This window comes from Gopherus evgoodei, chromosome 3 (genome assembly GCF_007399415.2).
Source record: "Gopherus evgoodei ecotype Sinaloan lineage chromosome 3, rGopEvg1_v1.p, whole genome shotgun sequence".
NCBI classification, from domain to species: domain Eukaryota; kingdom Metazoa; phylum Chordata; order Testudines; family Testudinidae; genus Gopherus; species Gopherus evgoodei.
Genome location: NC_044324.1, coordinates 122,198,132 through 122,219,317, shown reverse-complemented (window position 1 = coordinate 122,219,317; position 21,186 = coordinate 122,198,132). Strand labels below are relative to the sequence as shown.

Sequence of the window (21,186 nt, the reverse complement as noted above, 5' to 3'; positions counted from 1 at the left end):
AGATAACAATAGATTATTATTTGTACGTTGTTTTTATATATTTAAATTTTCACAGCTGCATGAATTATGTGTTATAGGCTTTTTTCCTATTTTTCTAAATAAAAATTTTCAGTTGCAGGAAATTTTACGAAACAAAGTATTTTAAGCATTTTACATATGCGTTGTATTTACCAAATCACAGCAAAGAGTAAAAAAAGAATTTAATAACAAATGTCTTATTTAGAAAAAATGATTTTAATATAGCAAAATGTTTAGAAGCAAATAGTATCCTTGCAATAGACTGTACAGATTCACTTATGCAGGTATTAAACAATTATGAGGAAGATAATATTCACTTCTAAACATAATTGTTCAAACATACGAAACATTTCCAATATCTAATGACTAAATCAAAATAGGAAAAACACAAAAACATTGCAACACAACCAGAAATCAGTCAACTGAATAATAATGTCATTACCTCATCATGTGTGTATCTGTAATCTGCCTTCTTTGACTTGAGGTCCCATAATACTACTATTCCAGACTCATAGCCAATCAGGAGCTGCAATAATCAGAGTAAAGAAGGTTGAAAGAAAAAGTTACCTGAAATACCTGTAATTCTTGTTCTATGAAGTAGGTACTGCAGTAACATTAGATCCACCCTCTTTATTTGTTTCTTTATTCCTACATGTGACAAGGAATCCTCCATGTAATGGGGTGCACTTGCCCCACACTGATACTGCGAGGGTTATCTTCACTCTCTGGGCCAAGGAGCCCATGCCCCCGCAGCACTGCTGGCCATGCTGCAGCTGGAGAATAGGTTTAAAAGGGAGTAGCTCAGCTCATTCAGCGCAGACTGCGAAGAGAGAGAACGCACACTGCAAGCTCCAGCCCAGAAACCACAGAAGTCCCAGACATCAGAAGCCAAGGATGCTGAGGCTCCAGAGAATGCCCAAGGAGTGGCAGAGCTGTTGAGAGCCACCCTAACCGAGGAGCCTAGAGCCCACGGAGATGCCAGAATCCCAATATCAGGAACTAGCTTAGGGAGACCAGTTATGGTGCTGATTGGAGTCAGAGTATTACAGGCAGAATCCCTGCTGACTTGGTGGCAAGCATACCTGCCACTAGATCAAGCAGCCCCACAGAAGGGGCAGCTATACTGTTTCTGGCTACTAGGCCACACAATCCTGAGAAAGTGCAGCCCTACTGAATCTGACTGCTAGGCAATACCGCCCTTCTGAAATGGGAGGTCATACTGACTCTGTTCGCTAGGCCTTACAGCACTACTGAAGTGGGCAGACTCACTTTGGCCATTGGGCCACAGGACCGGCTTTAGGACGTGCAGGGACCAATTCAAAAGAGCTGTCGTCGAAATGCCGCTGAAGACAGCGGCAGCAATTGAGCTGCCACCAAAGATAGTGGCGGCAATTCAGCGGCAGCTCAATCAGTTGCCGCTGTTTCCAGCAGCACTTCGGTGGAGGGTGCGGGGCCCCTCTTCCGGACGCTGCAGGGCCCTCTTAAGCATGGGGTCTGATTCCCAGGAATCAGGGGAACTGTCCTAAAGCCGTCCCTGTTGGGCCATGCAAACTTGAGAAAGGGGGAAGCCCTACTGACTCTTGCCACTAGGCCACACAGCCTTAGTGAGCCAGGCGGCCACTGACTCTGACCACTAGGCCACATGGCCCTGAGAGGGGCAGCCCTATTGATTTTGTCCATTGAGCCATGCAGCCCTGAGATAAGGCAGCTAGGCCTACTCATTCTTGCTGCTAGGTCATACTGCCCTGCTGAGCCAGATGACCACACTGACTCTGATCACTAGGTGATACACCCTTGCTGAACCAGAAAACCATTTTGATCTGGGCAATTGGACCCCACAGTCCTGTGGGAAGGGGCCATCACCCTGACTCTGGCCATTGGGCCACATAACCTTAAGAAGAGAGCTGAGAAATAAAAATATTGCTCAGGCATGTAGGAGTGAAATCAGGAAGGCTGAAATCACACTTGGAGATACAGCTAGGAAGAGATGTTAAGAGTAACAAGAAGGGTTTCTTCAAGTATGTTAGCAACAAGAAGAAAGTCAAAGGCAGTGTGGGCCCCTTATTGAGTCAGGGAGGCAACCTAGTGATACAGGATGTGGAAGAAGCTAATGTACTCAATGCTTTTTTTGCCTCTGTCTTCGCAAACAGGGTCAGCTCCCAGACTGCTGCACTTGGTAGCACAGCATGGGGAGGAGGAGACCAGCCTCTGTGGAGAAATAAGTGATTCAGGACTATTTAGAAAAGCTGGACAAGCACAAGTCCATGGGGCCGGATGCACTGCTTCCAAGGTGCTAAAGGAGTTGGTGGATGTGATTGCAGAGCCATTGGCCATTATCTTTCAAAACTCATGGCGATCAGGGGAGGTCCCAGATGACTGGAAAAAGGCTAATGTAGTGCCCATCTTGAAAAAAGGGAAGGAGGAGGATCTGGAGAACTACAGGCCAGTCAGCCTCACCTCAGTCCCTGGAAAAATCATGGAGCAGGTCCTCAAGGAATCAATTCTGAAGCACTTAGAGGAGAGGAAAGTGATCAGGAACAGTCAGCATGGATTCACGAAGGGCAAGTCATGCCTGACTAACCTAATTACCTTCTATAATGAGATAACTGGCTCTGTGGATAAGGGGAAAGCAGTGTTATCCCTTGACTTTAGCAAAGCTTTTGATAAGGTCTCCCACAGTATTCTTGCCAGCAAGTTAAAGTATTATGGGCTGGATAAATGGACTATAAGGTGGATAGAAAGCTGGCTAGATCATTGGGCTCAATGGGTAGTGATCAATGGTGCTATATCTAGTTAGCAACCAGTATCAAGCGGAGTGCCCCAAGACTTGGTCCTGGGCCCGTTTTTGTTCAATATCTTCATTAATGATCTGGAGGATGGTGGTGGACTGTACCCTCAGCAAGTTTGCAGATGACACTAAACTGGGAGGAGTGATAGATATGCTGAAGGGCAGGGATAGGATACAGAAGGACGAAGACAAATTAGAGGATTTGGCCAAAGAAATCTGATGAGATCCTGCACTTAGGACGGAAAAATCCCACGCATTGCTACAGACTAGGGACTGAATGGATAGGCAGCAGTTCTGCAGAAAAGAAACTAAGGGTTACAGTGGATGAGAAGCTGGATATGAGTCAACAGTGTGCCCTTGTTGACAAGATGACTAATGGCATTTTGGGTTTTATAAGTAGGGGTATTGCCAGCAGATCAAGGGATGTGATCATTCCCCGCTATTCGACATTGATGAGGCCTCATCTGGAGTACTGTGTCCCGTTTTGGGCCCCACAAAAAGGATGTGGAATAACTGGAAAGAGTCCAGCGGAGGGCAACAAAAATGATTAGGGGGCTGCAGCACATGATTTATGAGAAGAGGCTGAGGGAACTGGGATTGTTTAGTCTGCAGAAGAGAAGAATGAGGGGGGATTTGATAGCTGCTTTCAACTACCTGAAAGGGGGTTCCAAAGAGGATGGAGCTAGGCAGTTCTCAATGGTAGCAGATGACAGAACAAGGAGCAACAGTCTCAAGTTGCAGTGGGGGAGGTTTAGGCTGGATATTAGGAAAAACTTTTTCCACTAGGAGAGTGGTGAAGCACTGGTACAGGTTACTTAGGGAAGTGGTGGAATCTCCTTTCTTAGAGGTTTTTAAGGTCAGACTTGACAAAGCCCTGGCTGGGATGATTTAATTGGGGATTAGTCCTGCTTTGAGTAGGGGGCTGGGCTAGATGACCTCCTGAGGTCCCTTCCAACCCTGAAATTCTATTATTCTATACTGACTGACTATTATTCCTCACCATCCCAAGACAAAGCATGGTAGTAAGGAGGCGACCATGAGGAAATAATTACCCCACCCCACCCCACGAGGGGATGGGGCGCACTTACCCCATGACACTCCACAACAAAGTTTAAAACTGTTAAACTACTTCACTATTACCCAGCAGATACATGGTCTCAAAAGGTAACTCTTGGGCTATCAAATGTCTATTGCACCGTCCAAATTTCTGTAATCACATAATATTCACATTTAATAACAAACTGAATACTACATCACCACCAAACCATGTTCAATCCAAAGTTTCATAATTAAATGTGTACATTAATATTGTGATGAAGACAATATTTTTACTTATATTTTGGGGTACAATGGCCTTAGCTGATACAGGAAGGAGTACTTAACTGCCGATGTTTTTTTGATTTATTCCATTAATTAACAGTGATTTTATGCAATAGAAAATAGATAATTTTAATAAAATTTATATGGTGCTGAATGATTTTTCTTGATTCCTGCTTCTGTCTGATCAGCATGCATTTTCTCAAAATTAAGTTTAAAGGACTGTCAGCCAACCACTTTGCTCACTTTTAATGTAAAGTTCCTTCCCAAACAACCAATTCTACCACAAATACATTTAAAATTTTCATAAGCATGGTAGCTTGCTCTGTATAGACAGGTTCTGAATATGGTAGAAATGTAAATCTCTTCTTTATAGGTATGTTTTCCATAATGAGTCATGTTGCAGAATACATATCTGTCATGCGTGGTTTGTTCTCTCTCTCTCATTATCTACTCAGGAGGTATATTTGTGTATGCTCTGCAGCATTTTCAGAGGGTTTTATTTTGGGGAAAAGTTTTTTAAATGTACATACTTCTACATGTTTGATGCAGAAGTAAGGTTGAAAAAAAAATGTGCAAGGTCAAAGTAGTACACCTTGCCCTGGGAGCAGAAGGTGGTGTCTTTTGTTCTGTAGGAGTTCACCCCACACAGGTGAGCTCTCTCTCTCAAGGCGCCACTTGCTACTGCCCCCTCTAATCTATCAGAACCACTTCAGAGTGAATTAATGCATTAATCTTTAACTTTAATGTTGCAACATAAAGGAATTCCAGTTAAAATATGTAGTTTAAAAAATAATCAGTACTCCACCATTTCAGTCCTATACAGAGAGTCAAACTTCTTCCCAAGCATGTCTTGCAGAACTATATTAGTGATTAGAAATAAGCATTGAAATGTATCTTGTAAGGAAGGCTCTCCATTTCTTTCAGAATAAGTTTCTATCTTCCATAGATTGCTTAACTAAATTTACAGCGGCTATAGTAACCCTTTCCCTCTTCCCTCCAGATAGCTCTGGTGTTCTGAACAAACATATATCTAGAGAAAGGTGCCTCTATCTCTCTCTCTCACATATTCTTCCACTCTCTGTCCCTCTTACTTTCTTTTCACCTCTATAGGTGCACATAAGATGACACAATCTTCTGTATCCTAGTGGTAGCAGAACTGTCACACTTCCTTCTGGCTACTACCAAAAAGTACGACACTACCTAATTCTGCAAAGAATGGAAGCCCTGCAAGGAGAAACATTGTCGAGGACAGCAGGAGGAGGAATACAAACACAAGTTACTCAATGCCTCTGTGCTGTAACTACAGTACGGGGAGGGTGGATTTACAGAATGAATGGACAGACATGTGTCACCTGAATTATCCAAAGGCACCAGCTGCTTTTAGTGGTTCCAAATCCACTAAACATTTTATAAAATCATGCAGTCACTGATGACAACAGCCCTAAAAAGCACATGCTAAAGTTTATGTCTCTTGTCTCTGACTGTTTTCAGCCTCTCCATTTCTTTCATTATCTCCCTGTTGCCCATCACAGTAAGCCTTTTCATTTATACCTTCTCGGATCTTCACAACTAACCTTTCTCCTATCTCTGCTTTCTTCTTCGCTTCAGTACACACACTCACTTCATTTAGCCCAAACTGCTCATCTGATCAAACCCTTCAAGCCATTTTACTATGCCTGTCTCAATACTTTTGTGCTTTGCCTAGCCCTGGATATCCTTGCTATATCCTTTCCATCATGAGTTTTTCCTCATTTATTATTTCCTCAAAATCCATGGCACTTATATCGGGTTGTCTTTGGTTTCTTTCTTTTTAAAAAAGATAAATAAATACACTCTCATATCACTCCATCTCACTCTTTATTGAGATTTTTTATTCATACAATTTTCAAATTCAACATACCTTTCCTTCATCCATTGGATTGTCACTAATATGGACAACAGGTCCTGGATGAGATTTGGATGACCTGAAGGGGAAAATGTTTCCATCTTAAATAAAAGAAACACATTTTTTCCCCAGAATATATTACAACCTGTTCCTACTGAGATGAGATCCTGTTTATGCATCCCAGGTTCACATTAGCTCTTTTGGCCACAGTGTCACACTGGGAGCTCATGCTCAGCTGATTATCCACGATGACTACCAAATCTTTTACAGTCAATGCTTTCCAAGTTAGGGTCCCCCATCCGGTAAATATGGCCCTACATTCTTTGTTCCTATATGTATACATTTACAGTTAGGCATACTAAAACATACCATATATTGCTTGCTTGCACACAGTTTACCAAACAACGCATACAGATCTAAATCAGTGACCTGTCCTCTTCATTATTTACCATTGCCTCAATTTTTGTGTCAAACTCTACCAGTGATGATTTTATGTTATGTTTTCTTCCAGGCCACTGATAAAAATGTTGTGAATAACTAAATATTGCAGTTGTTGCAACTACAGTGAATCTGTTACTATGTTACGTTTATTTTATTTACCAGCATTTTGATTTTTTTAATTGAGAAGCAATGATACAGCAGCCTTTATTATTTTATCCCATAGTAACAGTGGCCTTAATGTTGACCATTCAGTATGTGTAAAACAATGCTCAAAAGCATATACTACCACTAACTAATTTATTAGCTGCTAAATCACAAAGTGGTGGAGAATGTAGGACTCTATATCCTCACAAATCGTTAGCCCCAGGCACATCTCATTTTTGGGGTAATAATTTGCATTTTATTATTGAAAAAAAAGCTTTACACATTAACTGAAAGTCCCATAGAGATACCTCTGTGTGAATCAGGGTATTGCATGCTCCCTTTTTAATCCATCAACTATCAAATAAGAAAGCTTTGAAAATAATTTACAAATATGAATTGCTCTGCACTATACTGAAGCATTGGCTAAACACACACTATTTATGTATTTCTTTTCCTTTTCTGTCAACACACTATCATCATCTGTTCCTTTCAGTTTAACCTAAATATCAGGATAATTATTAAAGACAATTCCAGACAAGTGTTTTATTCCTAGCTATACTTAGTATGTGACAACTGTTAGTTCAGTAACGAAAGAAATATTCCAGGATCAATAAAACTGAATTTACTTATTTGGACCAATGTTATTTAAGCCTAAAAATTTATTGTGAGCACAAAAATAATCCTGCTGAATTGTACAGTTAATGACTAATGAGTTTTATTGTTTACGGGCCCATCCTGCAGCTCATTGCATTCAAAAATGCCCACAATGGCATTTTTGACAAGGTGAAAGCATGGGTCCAAAAATTGTGTCCCTAAGTTACAATAAATGCTGTGTTGCAATGGCTGTTCTATAAAAGATTTGAACTAAAAAGAGCCCCAGAAACCTTTAATTAAATTACCATTACAATGATGCCATCTGACATTGGACTACAACAAAAGCTACCAGACAAAGTCATCCGGATGAGATAAATTAACACTTTTTGAACAGTACAATCCTGCAGACAAATCCTTGAATACCGAAAAACTGGTTGGGAATCAGGCAGACTCAGGCTTCAGTCCCCTGCTCCTGGGGTTGTATAGTAATTTTGTTGTCAGAAGTGGGTCATGGTGCAATAAAGTTTGAGAATCCCTTTTCTAAGTACATGCAGATGAGGATATAACATAGAAAACTCTACGTAGTGTAGATAGTTCAGGGAACTTTACATACGAAGTGAATTGTATTGTACTTTAAGACTACTCTTCTATTAAGTGAAACTGCAGCTGCCAGACTTTAAGAACTATAAAATAAAATTATGTACTCCAAATTTCAGAAATCAGACAAATGAAATCCATATTGTACTTCAACATGATCTACATACTCAGACTGGCAATACTTCTCACATCACATAAAAGATTTAAGGTTTTTTTGTCCCAACACTCATGCAGAAAAGAATTTTAGATCAGAACAAATGTATATGTTTCAGAGTCTATTTAAAATGTGTTATTTAACACAAATGACATTTCTATAATTAACTGGTATCTGAGACAAAATACGTTTTTTCAGCTAGGTAATACTTAACCAAACTCACAGTTCAATGGCTTTATTCCACATGATGACATAGCCTGAGAGTGTAAAGGACTCCACATTGACAATGTGAATGTTTCCTCTTTCGGTACCCACATATAGCCATTTACTTTGGAAAGGCAGATGGCAAAATGTTATCCTGCAAGATACAATGCAGTCAAAAAACGTAATTAGGAAGATTGTTAAAGCCCAATATCAGAAAACTACATCCAGGAAGAGAACTATTTTATCTTTATCATATTTTATTTGTATTTATAGATCACTCAGCCATATGAAATTTTAAACTTCAGAGACCTGGTGTAATTGCTATGTAAAAGAGCATGCTTCAGAAATTATGATGCAATTAAACCTGTCTATAACAAACAAATTGAAAGTGTGAAGGTTAACCTTGGAACAAATGATAAATCTTCATTTAAAATTTCAATACATTATTTGGGATTTATTTTAAGATAGTTAATTGTACACTGAGTTTCCAACAGCTTTTTTAAATTAATCTCACCATATTACTACTTCTTTCCAGTTTCAAGGACCCAATGCATTTTAGATGTTGCCTTCTGTTTTATATTGGTTTCAAGAGACATCAGGTTAATAAATCAAACACAATAAATCAGATACAATAAATATAAATTGTGACAAGTAATTTTAATATTATACCAACAGTTTTTCTTCCAAAATATTTAAATAATGCAATACTGAATTATAACCAAATTTCAAGAAAAAAAAGTTATTTAAAAATAGTTTTAGGTACTGAAGTTGATCCAATACTTCCCGGATGAATGTTAGAGTTTTACAACCATATTTTTTCCCCCTCTAGCTCCTGTATTTCTGTCTCCAAGGTCCAAATAAACATGGGAAAAAGCTAATGGTCACTTATGCCCGCACAAAGCTGCTTCATAAGAGACAACAAGTATGTAGAAAACCATTTTTGCCTAGAACTTGCTTTGGGCAGGGAGACTGGGATGAGAAGCATGAGGAGTAAAGACAGACTGGATAGGCAAGGAGAATGGGATTAGGGCAAGTGAAGTTGAATTGGAAGGCCTGGGATAGGGACAGACTGGAGAGGTCAAGACAAAAAGTGTCAGGCTCTAAAAGGGACTAGATTAAAAATCTGTGTTCATTTGAGTGCACATTCCTTCAGAGTCTGGAATGGAATCCAAGATTTCCTAGAGTTACCCTTCCTTTGCAGTCAATAAATACCTCTGAAACCCTGTGGGCAAAGTGCCCATCCCATCCCATTCCCCTCTAATGTTTGTCTAAACATAACTGTCAGCAGAATCTTTACTGTGCTTTAAGTTTCTAGAGGCCTTAATATCTGTTAATTCTATACTATGACACCCTAATAAACAAATGCCCTTGTGAGAGAAATTTCCCAATCATCATCCATAATAAAGTAAAACTGAGCTTCATTGCAACCTTGTCCTCCCCCTTTAATGACACTATTTACACTCAGTCTGCTTTTATTGAGCTGTTAAGCTAATAGAATGATAATCACCACATAGCTTTACTGCAGCATTTCCTTCATAAAGAAAGATGGCCTTTCTATGTGGTCTACACAAAAGGCAGTTAATATTGTTTCACTCACTAACACCTTCAATGGGTAGGCCTCTAAGATGCAAGGTGCTATTATAAGGGATTATGTAGTTACTTCACCTAGAAGCAAGGTTATGTTTTAGTCACAGGTATTTTTAGTAAGAGTCACGGCAATAAACAAAAATTGATGGCCGTGACCTATCTATGACATACTAAAAATACCTGTGTCTAAATATCTTGTGTGTGTGGTAGAAGGGGGATACCACCAGCTGCTTGGGACTGCTGCCTGGGGCCGTGGACTGCAGCTGCTCTGGCTGCCCGTCAAGGAAATGCTGTCTGTCCAGGGACTGCTGCTGCAGGCTGTGGCTGCTCCGGCCGCCCACCCAGGGACCATTGGCCACGGCTACTGGAACAGCGGTCAGTGCAGCCGACTGCAGGGCTGCTCCAGCGGTGGCCAGTGTGGATGTTCCAGAGCCAGCTGCTTGGGCGGTCCTGGGATCAGCCACTCTGGCCTCTGCAGAAGTCACAGAGGTTGTGGAAAGTCTCAAGTTTGAAATATTCTATGTTCCAGAGTTTAAAAAAAAAAACTTCACTTGGCAGGCTGAAACTGAATACAGCCTGAACTCAACAATGAAGTTGGGTTGCATGTAGCTTGTAAATAAGCATTTCATTTATCTCATTTCTGTTATTTTGTGTTCTTGTTATTTCATTAAAGTCACTACAGCTAGATAAACATGAAACTCTCCTTTGCCGTGATGCCCACAAGAGAGTTGGACAACAGTTAGGCAGTGGTCTCAGCACATCAACAGCCTATCATGTGACCAATATTGTCTCTGTTGTCTTGTATTTAGATTGTAAACCCCTTGAGAGAAGTTGCCTTTTCTTGTGTTCTGTACAGTGCCTATCACAATGAGGTTCTGGTAAATTACTGAGGACCCTAGGCACTGCAACAATCAAATAATGTACATCATCAGGATCTGGAGACATGAAAATGAAGGTTCTCTTATACCTACAGCACCACATAGCCCTGTCTCATTAAAAAATGTACATAGGTTGAATCCTCCCTGTTCATTGAATAAGACTGGGAGGTTTCTGTGGAAGTTAGTATGTGATCCGCCAGTTAAATATAATTATCACAATGCATACAGATACAAAGTGGGTTAAAGTAAGATTGATCAGAAAACAATTCTGGCATTTCCCAACTTTTGAGTCCTTGATTTTGCAACCTTAATATATTTTTGAAATTTTTATAAACTAATAAATATATTCCTGTATGGGTCAGAGTTAACATAAAATATCAACAATCTGATCCTTATTATTTACTCATAGTATATTTTAAAAATTCTTACATCACAAAAAGTGCTCAATAAACTCTTCATATAATCTATCAAAATATCCTTGTACAACTGTAATAAAACTTTAAAAAAACAAAAATCCAAAAACTGGAAAAATGCCATATTGAATATAGATTCACTGTACTAATCATACAACAACCACACAAAATAATCAGTTGCTTTGTTTCAGTTGTGCTGAATGCCGTAAATGAGCCGTTACATTTTCAAGAATGTTTCTTTACTTTTTAACCTGTTCAAGAAATAAATGTTTTTAATTGCAAGTGGCAAGAGCTGAAACCTAAAATATTTCAATTATACTAGTGTCATACAGAAAAAGTAACATTCAACCTATGTACATTTTCTTCCACTTCAAGCAATAAAATCCTTAAGGGTTGATCTCAGAGATTTTTATGCTAGTTATAAACCCTAATCTTATTAAATGCAAATGGCAAATCAACATTAAGGCTGCACAGTTAACACTGAAGTAAGGAAAAGCAGAAATTAAAGTTCTAACAGCAACGTTGGCTATATTGCAGATCTTGTATATTTTACAGCATAGGTACTATAATTAGTTTTCAGTGCCCAAACCTAACTGTATTTAACTGTTTGAATTACTTATTATGATGACTTCAGTATTTTTCATTGAAAGAAATTCTCAAATGTGCTGCAGCCTGCACCAAAAATACATTTGAAAATCTGGCACGCAAGCATTTATATAAACAGATGATCTTCCAGACAATTATACGTATTTAGGTGCCAGCAATGTGATGCTGTTCCAGTCAACTTGACCATACAGATAAGTGCAATGAAAAAAATGTGCAAGGTTAGATTGTGATTAAGACTTATTTTGACAGACGGAAATTGCTAATTTAACTATATGACAAACACCAGGTGGTAATATCACAGCATGGGTACCACATACTATTTCCTATAGGGTCTTATTTTCATGGACGGGTGTGCACAAATGTGTAAATGGCTTAATTTACATGTGATAATACCATATCTGCATGTGCAAATTTCTTATTTTTATATGGCTAGGTAGATGACTTATCTGCATGTGCAAAAATATAAATATTTCCATTTCAAAAGTCAAGGCATCATCAGTAAAAACTGGAACAATTAATTTGTTCCTTTACAAAAAAAAAAATCTTCAGTCTTTCCTGAAGAGGTGGTGGTGGTGTTCTGGAGGGAAGGAGGGGAGAGGGGATTCTTCTCTTATCAAGAAGTTTGGCCTGCATTATTAATTTAACACAAGGGTCATGTATCAAGTTATGCAAGTAAAGCACAACTGTTTCATTATATTTTCACCCCTTGAGAATATTTTGACATATTGGTTAGTAAGTAGTAATAAAAAAAATATCCTAAGTGAACAGAGCATTGCAAAGAATGAAGTGTTTTGGACAGAGCAGCTTGACACAGGTTGCAAACATCCTGAAATAAGTAGCAACTGATACAAAGGAAAGCTACTGTGGGATCCAAGGTAAGCTGATTTGGAATATATCCAATTCACTAAAGAAGGCCATAACAGACATTTATTAAGTGGAAATGGACATTTTCACAGAAGAGCAACAAATTGACTACCAGATGCACTGTCAGAAGCTTGCAAAGGCAGGCATAGTAGATTGGGCAGGTATTTACAGATGTACAGGAAATCTTGTTCCCTTTGAGCATTACAGGAAAGTCCATAGTTCACATGAGATAAAGATGGTACATGTTGAAAGATGGAAAAATGAAGATATCAAGGAAGTGTAACTAGTATGAAGACCAAAAGGGAAAACCAATACACAACAATTTTGCATTGATGCACATTAATAAATTGCCTTCAAGAACTGGAGAAAGAACAGGACTCAAGAGAGATCAGCAGTCTAACTATTAATCACAAGCCAAGCACTGAAAAAATGGGAGCCATCACAAGGAAGTAACAGGTCACTAACTGATCAGTGCCCCCATAGTGAAAAGTCTGGAAAAAGACATCTGTGGCTTGCAAAGAAAATAAGATGGCATGCTGCCTCCCAAGTGCCAAGATAAATGATGTCATATGACACTGATGGGAAATTCACAGTATTTCTAGTCCACATTAGAAAACCACTCACTGGTGCACTTTATTCCTGGGGCATAATATTGGAGTATAGTTAACAGACTCTTCAGGTGCACAATTTAAGAACTGATCCCCTAATCCTCATAACATTAATCCATTCAGGTTTATCCTCCACTCATGAGTTCAACCTGTCTGTGATGGTGTTTTCTTTTCCTGCAAGATAGGCGAGTACTATAAATGATGCTAGAGAATTAAATTTGGTGCCACAGCTAAATCATGTGTTACAACAAGTGTTGCACAGCCAAAACTCTGTGCAGAGAAATGGTTAGTGTTACAGAGATGGTTGGTGCTTTCAAATCCAAAGCTCAGCACTGAGAAATGCTCTGGTGACACTAACAGTAGAAAAGTAGAGTGCTCAATAGCACATTGTTTTTCATGATCACCTTGATGCAATGGATTCTTCAAAGGGAACAGAGAGACCAGAGCACCAAACCCAAGAAAGTGTGTCTCATGCATTTGAGAGAGGAATTCCTTGCTACAGTTTTTGGAGGGAGGACAGGGAAGAGGGGAGAAGGATACAATGTTTTTTAATTATTTAAAAGTTTTTACCAAAGACTACTTTTGCTGGAAATAGCGTAATGATATGGTGTAGTGGGAGCAAAAAGATGTTGATATGCACTGCAAGAAACTTGGAGGAGAATTGCTAGTTGGAATGTGTCCCAGAGGGTCCAGAGGAACTCAATTAAACTGAACTGCACTGCTGATGGCAGCACAAGGCTTCTGCAGTAGAGCCAATGACTTAACTTTGAGTTGTAAGAGTGGGAATCCTTTAAAATGCATCTTTTTACTGACAGAAAGACTTGTATCATGTCCCACCTCATAACTTTGTAACCTTTTTTTGTACATTTAAAGATAAGATGATAGTAGACAGAGTGGGCAACAGAAGCTAAGAAACAGAAGCTAGTTATAGAAGGAAAAGAGTAGGATTCCAAGAAACTCTCTATTGAAATTTGCAATCATTAAGATCCCAATTCCATCCACTCCCATTAAGAGTGGGCACACTATTTCTGTTTTGAAGCCACACTGGGACTCTGGAAGTACTTCCTCTGCAAGAGGGAGCAGAGGATTCGGTAAGATTCTAGCAAGAATCTTCCTAGCAATAGAGAGGAGGGCAATGCCTCGATAGTTGCCACAGTCGGACGTCTCCCTTTTTGAAAAATGGTGATGATTTATTATATAAGTCGGCAGGGATTTCTTTTGTACGCCAGATTTTAAGGAGCTTGTTATTCAGTGTTTCTCCCTCGACTTGCAGTACTTCAGTTGGTATCCCATCAGGACCTGGACCTTTATTGTTCTTCATTTGTTTAATTGCTTTGCAGACCTCCTCAGGTGTTGGTGGATTGGCAAGCGTTTTCAAGATTGGGTGCCGAGGGACTGAGTCAATGGTGTCAGTCACAGTCGATTCTCCATTTAGAAGCCTTTGGTAGCGTTCCTTCCAGTGCTCTTTGATGGATTCTTTATCTTTAAGAAGGGTACTAGATCTTTGGATTTCAGAGGTGTGAGGCCACATGAGCTTGGTCCATACAGGGTCTTCGTCTCACAAAAAAACCCTCCGCATTTCATGTCTGTCAGCAAATGTTTGGATTTCTTTTGCTTTGTCCTCTCACCGTTTGTTTTTAATTTCTTGGATCCTCCTTGGAACTTCAGCTTTGAACTGATGGAAAGAGCTCTGCTTCTGATTGGATAGTGGTTGGTTTTGCCAGTCAGAAAACTTCTCTCTTCTGGTCCAAAAGGGCTGTAATCTCAGTGTCGTCATCGTCGTCAAACCAATCCTGATGGCAAGGCCAACAGATTCCTCGCAAACCTCACGGATGGAGAGTGTTTTAGGGCTTCCCAGTCTTCTTCAAACACTTGTGTTGTCATTTCCAGGTATGCATATGGCCAGTTTTTCACTGAGGAGTGTTTGGACGTTCTCTTGGCGGACTGAGGATTGAAGTCGTTGGATGTTTTATTGCCATCTGTATGATCTGGATTGTTTTCTATGTTTTAGTGCAATCCTGATGGACATGACTGACCTCACCAGGTGATGGTCAGTCCAGCAGTTGTCAGCTCTTCTCATGACAGGTGATTTGGACATCTCTTAGATCCTGTGTTCTTACAGTGACATAGTCTAGGACAGGGGTTGGCAACCTTTCAGAAGTGGTATGCCGAGTCTTCATTTATTCACTCTAATTTAAGGTTTCACGTGCCAGTGATACATTTTAATGTTTTTAGAAGGTTTCTTTCTAGAAGTCTACAATATATAACTAAACTATTGTTGTATGTAAAGTAAATAAGGTTTTTAAAATGTTTAAGAAGCTTCACTTAAAATTAAATTAAAATGCAGAGCCCCCTGGACTAGTGGCCAGGACCTGGTCAGTGTGAATGCCACTGAAAAAAATCTGCTCACGTGCTGCCTTCGGCACGCGTGCCATAAGTTGCCTACCTCTGGTCTAGGAGGTGCCACTGTTTTGAGTGGAGGTGTTGCCAAGTTGCTTTGTACTTGTTGCTTTGTCTGAAGTTTGTGTCTGTGATCACAAGATTGTGCTCTGCACATTTGCTAAGTAGAAGGATGCCATTGGAATTGGTCTTGCCTGCTCCTTCCATCCCAATGGTGCTACTCCATACATTAGAATATTGGCCAACTCTTGCATTAAAGTCCCCTAAAAGGATTCTCTTATCTGTTTTTGGAATGGATGAGAAAATTTTATCAAGGTCAGTGTAGAAAGATTCTTTCGGTTCTTCAGCATCAAGATTTGACGCACATGCACTGATGATAGTGGCAAATGACTTATTGACCAGTTGGATGCGGAGGGTCATAAGGCGCTCGCTGATGCTGATGGGGAGCTCAGGCAGGCGGTTGACTAGCAGGTTTTTGACTGCAAAGCCAACACCATGTATTTGCCTGTCGCTTTCTGATTTTCCTTTCCAGAAGGAAGTGTAACCTCCACCCTCTTCCCTCAAGTGGCCTTCATCTGCACATCTTGTTTCACTGAGAGCAGTGATGATATCAATGTTGCCTGAGAACTCTTGAGGTACAACAATTGCTGTTCTGCATTTGGGTCTTTCATTTTTTGATCCATCCAGTAGAGTATGGACACTCCAAATTACAAGAAACATTGCTTTTCAACCGCATTGGGAGTGATCCCTCTGGACATGGTTATCCAGTCAGGGATGGTGGGATAGCCTATGCTTGGGGCACTTTTTCTAGCCCCTTCCCAGTATGGGGTGAGCAGAAGGGTTCCTAAAAAGGCCTGCTCAATCATGACTTCTGCTGCCGAAAATGCCCCCCATCTCAGTCCAGGGGCACATGACTACCATCTTGCAGTCTTTGCCTGTGTGTGGGTCTGTGACTAGGGACTCCTTGTGATTACTTCACCTGTCCCCTTCACCACTCGCCCATCACCACAAGACTTTTATGGGTAGGGGTGTGGGGAAAAGTTCTTCCTGTAAAAGAAGCCTGTGTGAGTAGTTTAATGTGTGCGAGCTGACGCGCAGCAACAGCCACACAAATCTTGGTGGAAGAGGCACCTGTATCTGGTGGCAAGGAGATCCAGGACAATCAAGGGTTCCTTCTCCGTTGCAGCCTTCATCCGCCTTCGCAGCCATTGAGAAGTGATCCTGCTTCATCCACCTGTTCTGCCGTTGAGGTCTTATACTGGGTTCTGTTGTACTGGCACAACTGACATGATTTTCACATCCAAGCAGATTCAGGAAAAATTTTACCACCACCACCAGGAGCTCTATGGCCTTTATTGATTTGAACAAAGCCTTTGACTCTGTTAGCTGTGAGGCTCTGTGGAAAGTCATGTAAAATTTTGGATGCTCAAGCAAATTTATCACCATAATAAGACTCCTCCATGACCATATGACTGCCTCCATCCTGTGCAGTGGCTCTACCTCTGAGCCCTTAGTCATCTGAACTGGCATAAAACAAGGTTGTGTACTGGCACCCACCCTTTTCTCCATTTTCTTAGAACTAACTCAAGACCATCTACCACACAGCATTGGCATCCAATATTGGATTGACAGCAACCTCTTCAACTTTCCTCATTTCCATGCCAGAACTAAAATAATATCAGCAACAGCAACTGAACTCCAGTATGCAGATGATTGTGCTGTAGTTGCACACTCGAAAGGAGGATCTTCAAACAGCCCTTAATTGCTTCTCTGAAGCTTACAAAAGCCTAGAGTTAAACTCTGAACATAGGCAAAACAGAAGTTCTCCACCAGCCAGTTCCCAGTCAATCATCAGAGTCAGCAAGGAAGATCTATATTGACAAAGAAGAACTGGAAAATGTAGAATACTTTGCCTATCTTGGCAGTCTTCTCAGTGTCTATGTCTGCCCTCTGTGAGAGATTCAGCACATAATTCGCTGTTCCAGCCTTGCCTTTGGCAGACTGTATTGCCAGGTGTTCAACAATCACAACATCAGAACACATAGTAAACTTTTAGTTTACAAAGCGGTGGTAATCCCAACTCTCCTCTATGGCTGTGAGACTTGGGTGACCTACAGAAAACACCTGAAAAACCTAGAACACCAGCACTTTTTTTGGAAGAACCAAAAAAAATAAAGTGGGAGGATCATCGCACTAATGTCAGTGTCCTTACAGAGGCAAATATCTTCAGTGTTGAGGCCTTGATTATCCAGCACCAGCTGAGATGGAGCAGGCACCGTGTGCGTATGGCTGATATACTCTTACCAAAACAACTCAAAGGAGAAAGGAAACAAGGAGGTCAAGAGAAACGTTTTAAAGACACCCTCAAGATAAACATGAAGAGATGTGGCATTGACATGACACACTCTGAGTCAGCAGCCCAGGATAGGGATAACTGGCAAAGACTTGTCAGAGAGGTCTACTCTTGAGGAAAACTGCCTTGCCCTGGTCACAGAAAAATGCCAGAAAAGAAAGGAAAGACAACGCTCATGCAGCAATCGCACTGCAAACCTGTCTTCCAACACCACCTGCAATGTTTGCCAACGAGCCTGTGGCTCAAGAATCGGACTCTTCAGTCACCAAAGGACCCAGGAAAAATAAAACCTTTGAAAGATCGTACTCTACCTCAAGGAATTGCCAACAATGACTATTTCTGGTCACCTGCGCAAACTGTACAATGAGCAATTTGGTCATAAAGTGCTGTCACTGCTGTTTAGGATCATTGTTCACTTATAACCAATCGTTTTTAATTCAGGAGTAGGCTACTCCTGTAGTGGAATTTATGGATCCCTGTATAGCATGAAATATAGTTTAGGATTTCAGAGAATGAAAGGATATAAGTGAAAGGCCATCCTCATAAACACCTCTGTGCACACAGAATATACTAAATTAAAATCTACACAAAAAATAAGGTAACTTGCTTCCATTTTCTCCTTTATGTTATTAGAAAGTTCACCTTCCACTTTTAAGGAACCTAAAAAAACTCCAAACCTTTGAACTCTATTGAAAAGAGATTTTTTTTTTGTCAACTCTAGGATAAGTATATTTGTTTTCCCATACTATTTCTAGGGAGTGGTTTAATACAATACACTTTTAATAGAAAAAAGTATAGAATAATCTAACATTTGTTGGAAAGTTTATTTTTTCTAGTGATTTCCTCAGGGAGCCTTTAATGTCTGTTAAGATCCTAAACAACTTGGCTGGAAATCTGAGTCTTGTGCTTTACAAGAAATACTTATAAGAGTAAAATAAGGTAACATATCACAGTGGAAAATGTCACAATGTATCAGAATGAACAGGAACTAGCAGGAAGTCTGGTAACACATATTAAACTTTGCACCTCATAAAATACACATCCTAATAGTAGCATGTTTTATACCCCCGTAGGTTAGATCCACTGAATTTCGGCAGTTATTGCATCACAGCATGCTGGGATGTCACAGCAGCATGTTAGTTGGTGAACCAAACTCTCTGAAGACCTAAAATTCATCTTAAACAGCACAATGGAAAGGCTTCCTCCATTTCAGAATGAAATTTGGGCCAGTGAAGGAGAAATAGAGCTCAGGAACAGATTTTCAGAGTTGGAAAGTGAAGAAGGGGCACAGCAAGTGGTCGCTGAAGGTGAGAGGGCAAGGAAGAAGAGAAGAGCAACTAGTCCTATAGGAAGAGGGGAAGAGTCAATGGAGACAACACCAAATATGAGCCCCAGAAGGATACAGGATGGGTTGCAGAGGATTGCAAAGGACAATGGAAATCGAGAGGACTTGGAGCCAGAGGCAACAGGGGATAGACTGGAGAATCACACTGTCACCAGGAAAAGGCAGGTCTATGTGACTGGGGACTCCTTACTGAGAAGAATAGACAGTCCTGTAACCGGAGCTGATCCGGAGAACAGAAGGGTGTGCTGTCTGCCAGGTGCTAAGATACGGGATGTGGACCTGAGGCTGAAAAGTATCCTAACGGGAGCAGGAAAGAATCCACCGATTGTCATTCATGTGGGAACGAATGATACAACTAGATTCTAGCTGGAACGTATCAAGGGAGACTATGCCAGACTGGGGAAGGAAAGGAAATTGAGATTCAGGTGATTTTCAGTGGGATTCTGTCTGTTCCTTGAGAAGGGCAACAAAGGTGTGACAAAATTATGGCGATTAACAGATAGCTCAGGCAGTGGTGTTATAAGGAGGGCTTTTGAATGTATGGCCATTGAGAAGCATTCATGGATGGAGGACTGTTCTCTCAAGATGGACTTCACCTGAATAAGGAGGTAAATAGATTTCTAGGATGAAGGCTGGCGCAACTGATTAAGAGAGCTTTAAACTAGGAATTTGGGGGGAGATGGTTGGGAGATATCCAGGTAATCTCCATGCCAGATTTTAACATTGAGAAGGAAGAAAAAGTAAGAAAGGATACAGCCGTGGGTAGGAGAATGGACATAAGGAGGAAGGGCAGTGTAGATACCAGTCTAATAGGTGATACTGGTGGTAGAATGTCTGCCTAATCTGGTAAAGAATGTCAGTGAAGCCAAACGGCAAAAATTAAGATGTTTGTACACTAATACAAGGAGCCTAAGTAACAAAATGGAGGAACTAGAGCTACTGGTGCAGGAAGTGAAACCAGATATTATAGGGATAACAGAAACATGGTGGAATAGTAGTCATGACTGGAGTACAGGTATTGAAGGCTATGTGCTGTTTAGGAAAGACAGAAATAAAGGCAAAGGTGGTGGAGTAGCATTGTATATCAATGATGAGAGAAACTGTAAAGAAATAACAAGTGATGGAATGGATAAGACAGTCTGTCTGGGCAAAAAATCACATTGGGAAAGAAAGCTACTAGAGCCTCTCCTGAGATAGTGCTTGGGGTGTGCTACAGAGCACCGGGATCTGATTTGGATATGGATAGAGACTTTTTACTTCATTAAAAACATTAAACACAATGGAATTGTGTGATCATGGGAGACATTAACTTCCCAGATATAGACTGGAGAATAAGTGCTACTAATAATAATAATAGGGCTCAGACTTTTCTGGATGCGATAGCTGATGGATTCCTTCACCGAGTAGTTGAAGAACCAACAAGAGGGGATGCCATTTTAGGTTTGGTTTTGGTGAGTAGTGAGGACCTCATAGAAGAAATGGTTGTAGGGGACAACCTTCGTTTGAGTGATCATGAGCTAATTCAGTTCGAACTAGGTGGAAGGATAAACAAAAATAGATCTGGGACTAGGGTTTTTTATTTCAAAGGGGCTAACTTTAAAGAATTAAGGAAAGTAGTTTGGGAAGTGGATTGGATTGAAGAATTTGTGGATCTGAAGGTGGAGGAGGCCTGGAATTACTTCAGGTCAAAGTTGCAGAAACTATCAGAAGCCTGCATCCCAAGAAAGGGAAAAAAATTCATAGGCAGGAGTCATAGACCAAGCTGGATGAGCAAGCATCTCAGAGAGGTGATTAAGAAAAAGCCGAAAGCCTACAAGGGATGGGAGGAATAAGCAAGGAAAGCTACCTTACTGAGGTCAGAACATATAGGGATAAAGTGAGAAAGGCCAAAAGCTATGTAGAGTTGCACCTTACAAAGAGAATTAAAACCAATAGTAAAAAGATTCTATACGAAGAAAACAAAGAAAGAAGAAGTGGGACCGCTAAA

The 21,186-nt window shown here is 40.4% G+C and overlaps 1 protein-coding gene across 5 annotated transcripts in view; it reads right to left on the bottom strand.

The window, feature by feature from the left end:
• STXBP5 (syntaxin binding protein 5) overlaps positions 1-21,186 on the bottom strand; it is a 196,670-nt gene that overhangs the window by 124,007 nt on the left and 51,477 nt on the right. For all 5 annotated transcript variants that reach the window (XM_030556525.1, XM_030556527.1, XM_030556528.1 and 2 more), the window contains exons 5-7: positions 8,165-8,299; positions 6,027-6,090; positions 461-544 (exon numbers count right to left, since the gene is read on the bottom strand). In XM_030556525.1, the coding sequence (XP_030412385.1) occupies positions 461-544; positions 6,027-6,090; positions 8,165-8,299 (283 nt within the window). The remainder of the gene's footprint in view (positions 1-460; positions 545-6,026; positions 6,091-8,164; positions 8,300-21,186) is intronic.